The 13,581-nt window shown below is 58.3% G+C and overlaps 1 protein-coding gene across 1 annotated transcript; it reads left to right on the plus strand.

Moving 5' to 3' along the window:
- Positions 1 to 3,306: 3,306 nt before the first annotated feature.
- On the plus strand, positions 3,307 to 5,894 carry HSPB1 (heat shock protein family B (small) member 1). The gene is made up of 3 exons (XM_079946213.1): positions 3,307 to 4,736; positions 5,426 to 5,489; positions 5,580 to 5,894. Exons 1-3 carry the CDS (start codon positions 4,385 to 4,387, stop codon positions 5,767 to 5,769), a joined length of 606 nt encoding a protein of 201 aa, XP_079802339.1. The 5' UTR covers positions 3,307 to 4,384; the 3' UTR covers positions 5,770 to 5,894.
- The last annotated feature ends 7,687 nt before the right edge of the window (positions 5,895 to 13,581 follow it).

Here is a 13,581-nt window from a genome sequence, read left to right on the forward strand (position 1 = left end):
GGCCTCTCCCGGGAGCTCGGGCAGCTGCCTGAACGCTCTCGCACTTTCTGAGGCTGGGCCAGGAAGGGAAGGGCTGCGGCAGCTGGAGTTGGCGAAAGCCTGCCAAGGGAGTGGCTCGTGTGGCCAAGTGCTCAGGCGAGGGCCAGACCAGGAAGCTGGGAGGCTGTTCTCGGAGCTGCGGCAGAGTAACCCAGACGCTGGGGCTAGGGATAGGGGACGGGCCCCTCTGATTAAGGAATCCCTGCAGTGTCCCCCTGCTCCCCACCCCCTTGGCTTCTGGGAAATCCCTGCAGGTGGAGTTGTCCTCTTAATCCCAGAAAAACTACCCCTGGGAGCTCAGTACCCTAGAGGAAGGGTGCTTGGTCAGGGCTGGAAGTGAACCCAGAGAGGCTAGCCCAACCCTCCCCATCCCACAGGTAACCCTGGGCTGCACACCTCACCCTGGGCCTGCAAGCCGCAGCCCACGGCCCTCCCTGGACTGCCTGGGAAGTCTCCCCCCTGCCGGATAGAGAGGCAGGAGGCCTGGGTTCCAATCCCTCCATCCTTCACCAGCTTTGTGACCTTGGGGCAGTTGTGACTCTCAGTTTTCTCATCTCCAGGATGGGACTCTGATAAGATACCTGAACATGCTATAAAGCACATACAACCAGGTAATTCTCATTCATCTAAGCCTCAATATCCAAAATTAAAGGCCCTCTTTCCTTAATAACAATGAACACTTCTGAGCACCAGGCGCTTCGCAGGAGTTACCGTGTTACAGATTCACCGCAGCCCTGCAAGATGGGTGTGTTAAAAAAAAAAAGATGGGTGTGTTATTAGCTACGTCTTGCAGATGGGGACGTGCCAGCTCAGAGAGGTCACCAGGCCAGCAGCAGGTTCAAGCCCAGCCTTGTCTGACTCCAAAACCCAGTTTCTCCTCCACCCCTACCCGCGCTTACTACCACCCAGAGCTACCCAGTTCCCCTCCCTTATGATTGGCAGCTCTGATCTGAGAGTCCCTTGAGAAGTGACCCATTGAAGCTGGATGTGGGGAATTCCCTGGCAGTCCAGTGGTTAGAACTCCACACTTTTGTTGTAGCAAAAATAGAAATTAGACTTTTCTGATAAACTGGAAAATAAGGAAACAATGAACAGGCTGGGGAAACAACATAAACAGGCCTGAAAGAGTTAAGCAATCTTGGTTATTCTTTAGCTGTTACTACTAACAAACACTTGTAGCTAGACTTGTCCTTCACAAAGTTGATTACTCTCTGACTCCGTACAAATGACCCTTTGCACCTGGCATTTCTTCTCCCCCTACACTCCCCTGTAGCACTCTTCATTTCAGAAAGAAGGTCATGGGCCCATAACTTCAGGGACATCAGACCCAGTTGCTGAGCTACCTGATGCCAACTTTGGCCATGAATTTGCAGAAGAAAAGAAATGCAAGACCTCCACTACTTTTGATCCTTACCATATACCCCGGACTGCGAGCCCCACGTATAAAATCTTCTCCGATTCCCCAAGAAGGAGGGACAGTTCTTGAGGCGTTAGCCTACTGTGTCTTCCCTTTGCCTGGCAAAGAAAATAAAAAGCCTCTCTATTTCTTATCTTCCAATTCTCTGTCTCCATATTTTTATCCAGCATCGGTGCCGAGGGAGCCAGATTTGGCAGTACTTTCACTGCAGAAGGCCCAGGGTTCAATCCCTGGTTGGGGAACTAAGATCCCACGAGCCCCCCAAGGCGTGATAAAAAAAAAAAAAAAAAAGATGGATGTGAATTCTCAGTTCTGCTGCCTCCACCTCCATGGGCTGGGTGCTGGGGGTGGAGCCCTGGGTTGCACAACTTCCCCAAGCCGGGGCAACAGGGATGGATCCTCCCCACCTTGGTTTCAGGCAAAATGAAGGGAGCTCTGAAGGCAGCTTCTGTCTACAAGGTGCTGGCGGCCAGGCAGGCAGCCCCCACCCAGAGCATGGCTGGGCCACACTTGAAGGCACCCATGATTATATTTGACAGCTCCCGCTAGGGTGGGGCACCTGGGCTCCAGTCTGGGCCAAGGTGGGCAGGCAGGGACGGATGAGGGCCCTCCCCGGCTCCTGACCTCACCCTGACTTTAAGAGCTGGGGATAGGTGGGGTTGGGAGTGCCAGGGCGTGAAGGCCTGGGGCTTCCTGAAGCTGAGACCCTTTGGGGGCAGCGAGTAGCTCCCCATGGAGACTGGGCTCCTGACGTGATCCAGCAAGAGGGGCGGGGCAGAGGGCAGGCACCCTGTCTGCCTCCTCTCCTTGGCCCATGAGAGCCCCAGGTGCTTAGAGGCCTTTCCAGAGGCGACCTCTGGCTGTGGCCCAACCCCAGCTCTTTCCCGATGGGGAGCAGGTGGGTAAGAAAGAAAGACATCTAGGAGTGCTCTCTTGAAGAGGAAATTGAGGCTCAGAGAGGGCATGAGACTTGTTGCTACCCCAGCTCATTTTTCTAAATTAATTAATTTATTTATTTTTGGCTGCGTTAGGCCTTTGTTGCTGTGCGCAGGCTTTCTCTAGTTGAGGCGAGCGGAGGCTACTCTTCCTTGCAGTGCGCGGGCTTCTCACTGCGGCGGCTTCTCTTGCTGCGGAACACGGGCTCTAGGCACGCGGTCTGCAGTAGTTGCAGCACGTGGGCTCAGTGGCTGTGGCTCACGGGCTCTAGAGCGCAGGCTCAGTAGTTGCAGCGCGTGGGCTTAGTTGTTCCACGGCACGTGGGATCTTCCAGGACCAGGGATCAAACCCATGTCCCCTGCATCGGCAGGTGGATTCTTAACCACTGCGCCACCAGGGAAGCCCTACCGCAGCTCAATGAGGTGAGTGGACTGGAGTCTGGCTTTCAGCCCCTCAGGTGTCCTGGGCGGGGCAGGGCAAGTCCTGCGTGGAACTGGCAGGAGTACAGCCTCAGCCCAGCCCCAGGAGAGGGGCAGCAAACAGAGTGGGTCTCGGAAGCAGAGGAAGTAAGGGACTCCAAGGTGGGAGCCCCATGAGGGTAAGAGCCCTGAGCACTAGAGAGGCAAGAGCCTTACTCTGCTAGTGTCTTAAAGGAGGCCGTAGGCCAGTCACCTATTCTCTCTGAACCTCAGTTTCCCCATCTAAAAAGGAGGGATAAAAAGACAGAAGTCAGGAGAAGGAAGGCTGGACTGGGGTCCTGCCAATGAAGGCAGGAGAGAGAGGGAACGTTAGGATTAAGGCAGGACCGTAGGGGCAGCATCCTCTCCCAGAGGTGGGAGTGAGGGCGTGGATCCCATAGGTGGTCAGATAGGAGGTGGGGCAGGCTTCAGGCTTCAAGCAAGTTTGAAGGAGCTGTACTACCTGGAGCCCCCTCTCCCTTTGTGCTGTGGGAATATTAAACAAAAGGAGCTTTGAGATCATAATCTGCAAAGAGGAAAAGGAGGGGCCTTGGCCCAAAGCACACAAAAAATCAGTGGCAAAACCCCTATGAGATTCAAGGTTGCTGCATTTCAAGTTCCCTGTCCAGAGCTCCTCGAGAAAAACAGATATAATGGGGAGTTTTGACAGTAACCTTTCTCCTGACCCCCCTCAGCACGGGGCCTCAGGGTTCGTGATCTGGGTCTGCCCCACTGGGAAGTCAAGGGGAAAACGACCAAACCTACACACGCCACAGCCTCTGCGACAGGGAGACATACACGCTCTCTCTCCTCCCCCCTCTTTCAACTCCAAGGAGCTAATAATAACAATAATTCATTATCATGTACCAGGTCCTGGACTAAAATGTTTACTTGCATTAAGTGGCTGAATCCTCACACCAACCCAGTGATGGAAGCATTTTCATCATCATCATCATCATCCCCATTCTCCCGATGGGTAAACTGAGTCACAAAGACTCTCATTTGCACAAGTTCATCCAGTGAGTGGCAGGACCTGGATGTGAACTCAGGTGGTCTGGCTCCCGAGCCCACACTCCTAACCATGCTGCTTCTTAAGACATTATTTCAGACACCCTGGGGTCCAAATCCCGGCTCTGCCAATTCCTAGCTGTGTGGCCTGGGACAAGCAGCCTGACCTCTCTCTCGGCTTTATCCTCCTAGACTGTCCACAGATCGCGGCCTAGCGCTTTAGCACCCAGGCCTGCGCCGGCAGTGAGTACTGCACCAGCATCGGGGCTCCAGTCATTTGTTTACTCAAGCAAGAGAAGGTTCCAGATGTGGGTAGGGCCTTCCTCGCCCCGCCCCGCGCCCCGGTATGCAGTGGGGGGAATGCAGGGGGAGGGGCTGCTCCGGCCCGTCACTGCCATTAATAGCGACCTGAAACACGCCTGCTAAAAATACCCAGCTGGAGGCCCATAAAAGCGCTGCTGGGGCTGGCGCCCGACACTTCTCGCACTACTCCGAACCTCAGCCAGACGCGCCCAGACCAGCCAGCATGACCGAGCGCCGAGTGCCCTTCTCGCTCCTGCGGGGCCCCAGCTGGGACCCTTTCCGCGATTGGTACCCGGCCCACAGCCGCCTCTTCGACCAGGCCTTCGGGATGCCCCGGCTGCCCGAGGAGTGGTCGCAGTGGCTGAGCCACAGCGGATGGCCGGGCTACGTGCGCCCTCTGTCCGCCGCCGCGATCGAGGGTCCCGCCTACAGCCGCGCGCTCAGCCGGCAGCTCAGCAGCGGCTTCTCGGAGATCCAGCAGACTGCCGACCGCTGGCGCGTGTCCTTGGACGTCAACCACTTCGCCCCCGAGGAGCTGACGGTCAAGACCAAGGACGGCGTGGTGGAGATCACTGGTGAGCCCCCCCCGGGACTGGGGCGCCGGCCTCCGGCCTCTCGCCGGTCCTGGGGAGGAGCCCTGGTCAGGGACCTGGGTTGAAATGCGGGGCGGGGGGCGGCGGGGCGGGGGCTGGAAAGTGAAAGCTTAGCCGAGGACCCGGGGGCAGAGCCCGGGGCGCGGGGCGGGCCTCCTTGCCCTGCCCCTGGCCTCTATACACTCCTCTGGAGTTGGGGGGTGCTGATAGCTCCTAATGGATCTTTTAGCCCTAAAAAGTCTACGCTAAGGGAAGAAACGCCCCCTTCCAGCGGAGACCCCCCCACGGCCCCAGCCCCACCCCCAAGGGACCAGGTCGCCCCGCCCCCACCCGCGCGCGCCTACCCACCTCGGCCGGCGGTTGGTATGAAGAGGGCGTCGCCGCCCGCCCCACGCCGTCTCCGCCCCTAGCCCGTGTCCGCGGAGGGGTGTGTGCGCGTGCCCGGCGCTGCGGCCCCCCTCACCGCTCCCAAAGCCCCTGAACCGAACTTTCCAGAAGCTTCTGAGATTCCGGGACGGCCTGGGGCACACAAATCCCTTAGTCAGTCTTGCCTGCCCTGAGTCCTGGCCGCCAGGTGGGACGCGTTTGGATGTGCGCCAGCTGGAGAAGCCGCCCCTCCCTGCCTCCTCTGACCTCCTACCCGCCCCCCCCCCCACTCCCCTCTTCCTCAGGCAAGCACGAAGAGCGACAGGACGAGCACGGCTACATTTCCCGGTGCTTCACTCGAAAATACACGTGAGTCCTGGCTCCAGAGCTGGGGGGACGGGAGGAGGGCGCAGGGACACACAGGTGTGTAATGCTTCTCCTCCCTTTCTGCGTGTCCAGGCTGCCCCCCGGTGTGGACCCCACCCAGGTCTCCTCCTCCCTGTCCCCCGAGGGCACGCTCACAGTGGAGGCCCCGTTGCCCAAGCCAGCCACCCAGTCGGCAGAGATCACCATCCCTGTCACCTTCGAGGCGCGTGCCCAGCTTGGGGGCCCAGAAGCTGGGAAGTCTGAACAGCCTGGAAACAAGTAAAGGCCCTAGCCTAGTTGCCCACCCCACAGTAGCCATCACTGACCGTCCCCACCCACCAAACCTCTGAACTCTTTTGATATCTTTACCTTCTGTTTTTCTCAAATAAAGTTTGAAACAACTGCCTGCCCCTGCCTCGGACCCTGGTGTGTTTGTGGAGACATAGGGGTTGTTGGTGGTTCACACGTTCATCACCTTTGCTGAGGGCCTGCGTGTGCCAAGACCCACGCTGGGCCCTGTGGGTACAGTGGTATCCATCACAGGGCACAGCCCTGCCCTCCAGTCCCTTGTTTAGTAAGAGAGAAACAGTCATTGTTTACGGCAATAAAACCCGCAGGGCTGGGCTTCCCTGGTGGCGCAGTGGTTAAGAATCCACCTGCCAATGCAGGAGACATGAGTTCGAGCTCTGGTCTGGGAAGATCCCACATGCTGCGGAGCAACTAAGCTCGTGCACCACAACTACTGAGCCTACGCTGTAGAACCCGCTCGCCGCAACTAGAGAAAAGCCCGCACATCAAAGGCCCGATGCAGCCAAAAATAAATAAATTTATGAAAAAAACAAACCAACCCAGGGCCAGGTGTGGGATCAGGGGAAACCAGGAGATGCACCTGGCCCAGGCTTAGGCATTCAGGAACACCTGGGCAGGGGGCAGGTGAGGGGGGACAGGGCAGGGTCTGGGGAGGGGAGCTTCCTGGGAGCTCAGAGTTCCTTCCTGCCCTCCTCATAACTTCATTAATCCTGGGGAAAAGGGGCAGGACCAGGTAGATGGTATGGGGGGGGGTGGCCACCCCAGGTGGCATTCTGAGGGGAGATCGGCCTCGTCAAAGGACCTTTCCCGCCAGGCCAGGCCGTGCAGGTAGCAGGGGGCCTGGGCCCTCAGGCCTGAGGGTGCCCTGCAGAGAGCGAGGGCAGGTGTGGCCTAGGTTTTGGTGGAAGAGAGGCAAAGACCTGCCAGGGGAAGCAGTGGCTACAGGAGGGCCTGCCTTGACTGTCGCCGGCAGGAACACCCACACCTACCTCGGCCTTTGTCCTTGTCCTGCCCTGACCCTCTCCCCTGCCCGAGGAGGGTTCGGGGCGACCTAGGGGAGGGAGAAGGTAGATGGGGGCTTTTGAGACCCCACATTCTCCCCACCAGCAAGGTCCCAGAGCCGGGGGCTATGGCCAGACGCTTGCGGGTGCACAGCCCTACTGTGTCAGGGTCCCTGAGAGGAGCAGAACCCGCAGGGCGGGGCCTGGGGCGTCCACACACCACTGCTCACGCCGTCCAACTTCTCAGTTTCTCCTCCCTGGTGCGGGCTCCCTGTTGGGACAGCACATCTGGAGCAGGCGTAAAGCCAAAGGAGGTCCCGGCCCTTGAGGGCCCCGCCGAACCTGGAAGGAGGCCAACAGGGAAGAAAACACCTGGCACAAGGACGGTGCTGGGCCAGCTGGCAGCACAGGTGTGGGCCTGTCAGCCAGGATGCCGCCCAGTCCACCCGCCCTCCCACCTGGTTTCCTGAGCTCTGATTGCCTAAATCTTCCACCCTCTCCCCGAGACGCACACCCCCCCACGTCTCAGATGTCTCCTGGATGCCTCCACGCTCCCGTGGCCACGACCCAGTCAGCCTGTCCAGTTCTCACCCTCGCTCTGCTGGCCAGTGCCCTTGTGGTTGGCAACAGGATGGCCCTGACCTCCACGGGGGTGGCCGGGTGCCCAAATCTGGTCGGAGAGAGTGACTGCAAGCCTGCCGGGCTGCCAGCTCCTCCACTGGTGCCCTGGGCGTGTGGGAGAGCTACTTCTGAGCTTTTGACCAGGTAATCCTCACATCAGCCCCGAGAAGAGGTGCGGTTACTGCTGCTTGACAACTGGGCAGTGAGCCTCAAAGAAGTGAAGAGACTTGCCCAGGTTCACACAGCTCATCCTGGAGGGAGCAGAGGGCCATCTGCATCGCCCCAGACACGGGAGGTCAGATTAACTCAGACACAAGGCTGGCGGGGTGGGGGTGGGGGCTCCACAGCTGGAAGTGCTGCCGCATCAGGCTCCGTGGGGCCTCAGGAGGAGAAGGACAGGGATGCAGCTGAGCCTGGGGGCCAGGGCCACTCGAGGGGCGAGGCTGCAAAGTGGCCCAGAGAGAGCTGCCAGGTCTCAGGCCCAAAGTCCAGGGCCATGGCCTGGGGTAGGCAGGGGTCAGCGCCTGGGTGCTGTCGGTGCTATTGGAATGGAATATAGATCCGGGGGCTCAGGCCAACACTGGGGTCACAGCTGGGGCACGAGGGAGGTAGGAAGTGAAGAATTCAATCCCTGCAAAGGAAACAGGCCGCAGTCTCCGTGGGAAACCAAAGTAGGAGGTGAGGAAGTGGGGGGCGGGGCAGAGGCAGGAGGGGAGCCTGGGGCTGGGCTGGCCCTACGCCCAGAGCTCATCTCCGAAGACGTGGGATCTGGGCAGCACCTCTGGGCGGAGTGGTGGGTGGGGCAGGCTGGCTCAGGTCCCGGGGTCTCCACGGGGAGAGGCCAGTTCTGGGCATTGAGATGCCTGGTGAGTCCCTGCCCTACTGCTGTCCCCGGCCTCGCCAAGCGTTTCCCTGATTTTCAGTGGGTCCCTCTCTAAACGCCTCTGATGACATTCAGGTCTGCAGACTCAGACACTGGCCTTGGTTCAGTGAATGCTAGCATCTGGGTCCCTCCGCTCAGCCGAAGGGTGCCTGAGGGGCAATGCCCCCTGCTGCAGGCCAGTGACAAAGGCGCCCTCAGGGACTTCAAATCCCTGTGGCAGCTGCTCACCTCTCACCAGCTCCAGCTCCCCTAGGGATCCGTGGAGTGCACAAGCCGCTCTCAGTTCCAGGCTGATCCCTGGGTCTCTCCTTTTCTCTCTCCCTCCCAGTTATGGAATCTGCCCTCCCTGTTGGCACCTTCTCTGGGCCCAGCACCCAGCCCGTAGGTCCAAGTCCCTACTTGAGCTCAAGGGGGCAAGCGGAGGACACAGCCCAGTGACGAGCAGCATTCTACCATCAGAGAGGGCCCAGGACAGCCTGCGGAGTCTTAGTGGAGTGGGAAGGAGGGATTTCCAGAAGTGACCCTTGTGTGACGGGCAAGGGGGAGTTGCATGGGCGAGGGCTGGAAGGCTGGTGTGGTCAGGCTGGAGGAGGGGCTGCAAGCAGGGAGGGCAAGTGAAGGAGGTGCGGGGGCCCCATCTTGGAGGGCATCGAAGGCCACGCTAAGTGCAGGCTAAGCGAAGGGTTTAAGCATCCCTGCTTTAGAAACAGGGTTCCAGACCTTAGAGGAGAGTGGATGGGAGGGGCAGCCGTGAGGCAGGGGCAGTGTGCTGCTGACATGTAGTGGCCATGGGTCCTGCCAGGGAGGGGGGAAAGGGGGTTCGCACGCCAGATGTGGCAGCAGCAGGCTCTGCAGTGTGGGGTGACACACCGGATGTCGGGGTGCTGGGGGTGGGGGAAGGAGGGGACCTCTAAAGTCCTGGGCTCTCTGCCTGGGGCTTGCTGACTTCAGTCTATGTAAGGTCAAGCAGCCACCAGACCTTGGCTGCTGGGGCAGTGAATTGTTTCCAGCTGCCCTCATCTTCCCTGCTACTGAATCAACCTAGGGTTTGCCAGAGAGACTGCTCTGTGGAGAGGGTGGGGTGGGGAATAAAAGCCGCCCAGAGAATGGCTGCGGAGGACCCCAGTGCTGGATCCAAAGGGTACGGCCAGAGCACCTTTGTGATGGGGGAGGGGCAACCAAGCGAAGGGAGAAGAGGAGGGTAGGGTTGGACTGGAGCCCCCGTCCAGGGTTGACCAGGAGGTTGACCATTAGAGACCCCAGACCCCTGGCCGGCTGGCAGCCACACAAGCCCTACGTGCCCTGGCAGAGCCCAGGGCAGGGCAGAGATCAGCCTGGAGGGGGTTCTATCTGCTGGCCTTACCCCGGACCCCCTGCAACTCTACACTACACCCAATCCCCACATGCACACAGTGGGACCTGGGGGTTTGGGACAGCCCTGCAGCCAGGACTCAGCGCCGCGTCCAGACGTGCACAGCAGCGACTGAGCTGCAGCTCAGGACCAAAGCAGGGAAGGAGGATGCAGCATGGGTGAAGGCAGCTGGGCGAGCCTGGGCTGGTCTTAGCCAGAGTCTGCCACTGGGCCCTGCAGCTCAGACCCTGATGAAATGGGGGCTAAGCCCTGCCCTCATGCTGTTCTCCTAGGGAAGTGGACCCTGGGAATGTGTGCCCCCCCCACCCCAAGGTGTGTACTGTCTGTCCATCCACCATGGCCCAGGGCTGGAACAGCCCTGAAGAGCACAGGAGCCTGGAGGCGGGAATGACTCCATCCCTGGCAAAGATCCTCTTAGTCAAGGGCTCTGGATCCTCCCCTCCCTCCTCCACCTGCCCAGGTGACTTTGACTTCATCATATGCATCTAATTCTGCCTCCTAAGGATGAACCATATTCTCATGGGCCTCTTATGAGACAGCTCTGCCAACAGCTAGTTGTGCAGGGAAAGCTGGAAGCATGAAAAATACCAGGAATCCCAGGCCTGGCTAAGAAGAGACGGCTCCAGATCAACAGCAAAATCTCTGGATGGTCTCGGGTACGAGCGTGGAGGGCGGAAGAGCCTCACTGGCCAGTTGGCCACTTCCATCTCTTCTGAAGGGCAGACTGAGGGCAAGGGAAAGTCAAGTGCCCAGACAGGGCTCCCAGCTTGCAGCCCAGGGGGAGAAGGTAATATGCGGGGACCCTGGGGAAAACTGACCTGCCCTAGGAGAGGTCCCTGCAGTTTAATAACCCCCTCCTACCCTTCCTTCCAGCCTTGCATGCCTACCAGCTTGGAACACCTTCCTGCCCAGCCTAAGTGGCAATGGTTGGGTCAAGATGCAGCACTCGTGGTCCAGGGGCTGTCTCAGCGGAAGGAAGTCTACCCTCACCCCCACTTCGGGCTGAACAGGGTGGAGCCTGCCAGGAAGATTTAAAGAATAAATAGGGGTTGGGACTTCCCTGGTGGCGCAGTGCTTAAGAACCCGCCTGCCAATGCAGGGGACACGGGTTCGAGCCCTGGTCCAGGAAGATCCCACATGCTGCGGAGCAACTAAGCCCACGAGCCACAACTACTGAAGCCCATGTGCCTAGAGCCCGTGCTCCGCAACAAAGAGAAGCCACTGCAATGAGAAGCCTGTGCACCGCGAGGAAGAGTAGCCCCCGCTCGCCACAACTAGAAAAAGCCCGCACGCAGCAATGAAGACCCAACGCAGCCATAAATAAATAAATTTATACATATATAAAAAAAGAATAGATAGGGATGCAGGAGCAGCTCTGTGTTCAGGAAAAAGCACTGGGCTAAGGCCAGCTCTAGGTTTGTGCCAGCTCTGTCCCTTTTGGAGGCATGGCCTGGGGTCCAGCCCCGCTCTGGGTTCAGTTTCCATTCTGAGGGGTCTGGGGGGCCCCTGAGGCCCCTCCTGCCTTGATTGTCAGTGTTGTCAGCTGTGTGCAGACCGGAAATCAAGGGGGAATCGCCAAGACTGGCAGCTACCCAGGGTTCCCTAAAAATAATAGGAAGGGGCTTCCCTGGTGGCGCAGTGGTTGAGAGTCCGCCTGCCGATGTAGGGGACACGGGTTCGTGCCCCTGTTCGGGAAGATCCCACATGCCGCGGAGCGGCAGGGCCCGTGAGCCATGGCCGCTGAGACTGCGCGTCCGGAGCCTGTGCTCCACAGCAGGAGAGGCCACAACAGTGAGAGGCCCGCCTACCGCAAATAAATAAATAAATAAATAAATAATAGGAAGGCCAAAGTCCCAGAGATGCCCAAGGGTATAAGACAACTTTCTGCAGGACCAACAAGGGCCTGACATGAGGAAGGCCTTCAGTCTTGGCTCTGACCCCAGGGCAGGTCTGGACGAACTTTTTCTTCCCACGTCATTCCCCCCTCATCAAGATGGGTTCATGAAAGTCCTTTTGAAAGTCCCTTACCAAAAACAAAACAAAACAAAACAAACAAACAAAAACAGCAGGGAGACCGGGGGGTCTGGTGGTTAGGACTCCAAACTGCCACTGCTGGGGGCCCAGGTTCGATCCCTGGTCGGGGAACTAAGATCCCACAAGTCCCAAAGTGCAGCCAAAAAAAAAGACCTTTAGGGATAGCTGTTTTCAGGCTGGGGAGACAATGGGACAGTGGCAGGACAGGGGGATTGAGAATTTAGGTGAATGGATGACCAGAGTGGTCCCTGAGCCCTCCCCCCGCCGCAGCCCCTTCTGAGCTTCCATCCTCCTTGCTGGGTCTCCCTGTCCCTCTCTGATCTTGCATCTCCCTTACTTCGTCCCACCCCCCACATCACTGCATCCCTCCCAACACCAAGCCCCTTCTCCCACACTGAAACCCCCTCCTTTCTGGGAGTTCTCCCGCCTTCTCTGAACCCCCCAATCCATCACTGCATCTTCTCACTTCACCAAGCCCCCCTCCCTTTTGGGAGCCCCTCCCCTACCTCTCTCTGGGCCCTGGTGGCTGAGCTGTCCTTGCACAATGCCCTTGGTGGCCCTGTTGATGATCCCGAAAACCCCCTTCTCCAGGCCTTACCAGCCTGAAAGCCTTGAACCCTAGGAGTGGTCCCACGGGCCAATCCCTCAGCAGGGGTCATGGAGCCCCAAGGCTCTGGGTGGGAGGAAGAATGGTTCTGGAGGAGTAACCAATCCCCACCAAGCAGGCAGCAGGCCATGCTAACTCAGGCCTCAGACTGTACCGACTCCAGAAAGGAAGTCTTACCCCACCTGTAAGGAGGATGGAGCGGGGCCACAGTAAGGCCCGAGGCACCCCCTGTAGGACACCCTGTTGCTGGGCCTCCCCATTCCCTCTCCTCTCCCCCCCACCACCCCAAGGCCCAGATAGGACAATGAGTGAGTGCCCCCTGGTGCTCTCCCAGAGACACCCAGATACCTGACACCACCCAGCCCAGAAACTTCGGGAATCTCTGCCCAGGTTCTGGGTCCTGCCAGGCCCAGAGCAGAAATGGGGGCAGAAAATCCGAGTCTTGGAAAACACTGACGCCCCCTAGCCGTGCACCTACCATACCTTTGGTCATATTCTCTGCTCTGGGCCTCAGTCGCTGAATGCCCTCAAGCCTCCTGGAAGTTCCCTCGTGAAGGACCCAGCTCACTTTCTCAGTCTGCCTTTGCAGGGTCTGGGCGCCAAGGCCTGGAGCCCAGGGAGACCTGCCTCACCCTCTGCGCCTTTGCTGCGTAGGTGTTCTGTTCCTAATCACACTGGCGTGTACGGGGCACCTGCTAGCCGCCAACCACTCCTTCGCTTATTAAATCCTCACAGCAACCTCATGCCACTGAGAGGCAGCAGAGGATTACAGTTGTGCTTGTGGGCACTGGTCAAACTGCCTGGGTTCAAATCCCCACTGGGGCACTTACTATTAGAGAGTGAAATCACTGGTGACCTTCCCAAAGTTGAGGCCTCCCTAGAGCTCCAGTGGGTTAGGACTGCACGCTTCCACTGTAGAGGGCAAGGGTTGGGGAACTAAGATCCCACATGCTGTGGGGCATGGCCAGAAAAAAAGGTTGAGGGAAATATGAGGAAATGGTAATCATTCTTTCAGTTTTGTTACAAAAGGGAAGGAAATGGGGCTTGAGCTTCAGAAAATAAGTGTAGAGAAGATTTCCTTTCAAGACTAAAGACAATGAGTTTAAATGATGTGAGAATGGATGGAGAGAAGCAATGGAGAAGTTGATAATGGAGATTTAATTTATAATCAGGAATATAAAGTTCTGAGAAAGACAGAAAAGAACAGACTGTTAGGGAATTCCCTGGCGGTCCAGTGGTTAGGACTCTGCGCTCCCACTGCAAGAGGC

Source organism: Stenella coeruleoalba (genome assembly GCF_951394435.1).
Source record: "Stenella coeruleoalba genome assembly, chromosome: 15".
NCBI classification, from domain to species: Eukaryota; Metazoa; Chordata; class Mammalia; order Artiodactyla; family Delphinidae; genus Stenella; species Stenella coeruleoalba.

What these genes read in the sequence shown, in the direction of transcription:
- HSPB1 (XM_079946213.1), top strand. Translation starts at nt 4,385, where the DNA reads ATGACCGAGCGCCGAGTGCCCTTCTCGCTCCTGCGGGGCCCCAGCTGG. An exon ending in CGGCGTGGTGGAGATCACTG is followed by an intron (nt 4,737 to 5,425) that starts GTGAGCCCCCCC and finishes CCTCTTCCTCAG; the next exon opens with GCAAGCACGAAGAGCGACAG. An exon ending in TGCTTCACTCGAAAATACAC is followed by an intron (nt 5,490 to 5,579) that starts GTGAGTCCTGGC and finishes CTGCGTGTCCAG; the next exon opens with GCTGCCCCCCGGTGTGGACC.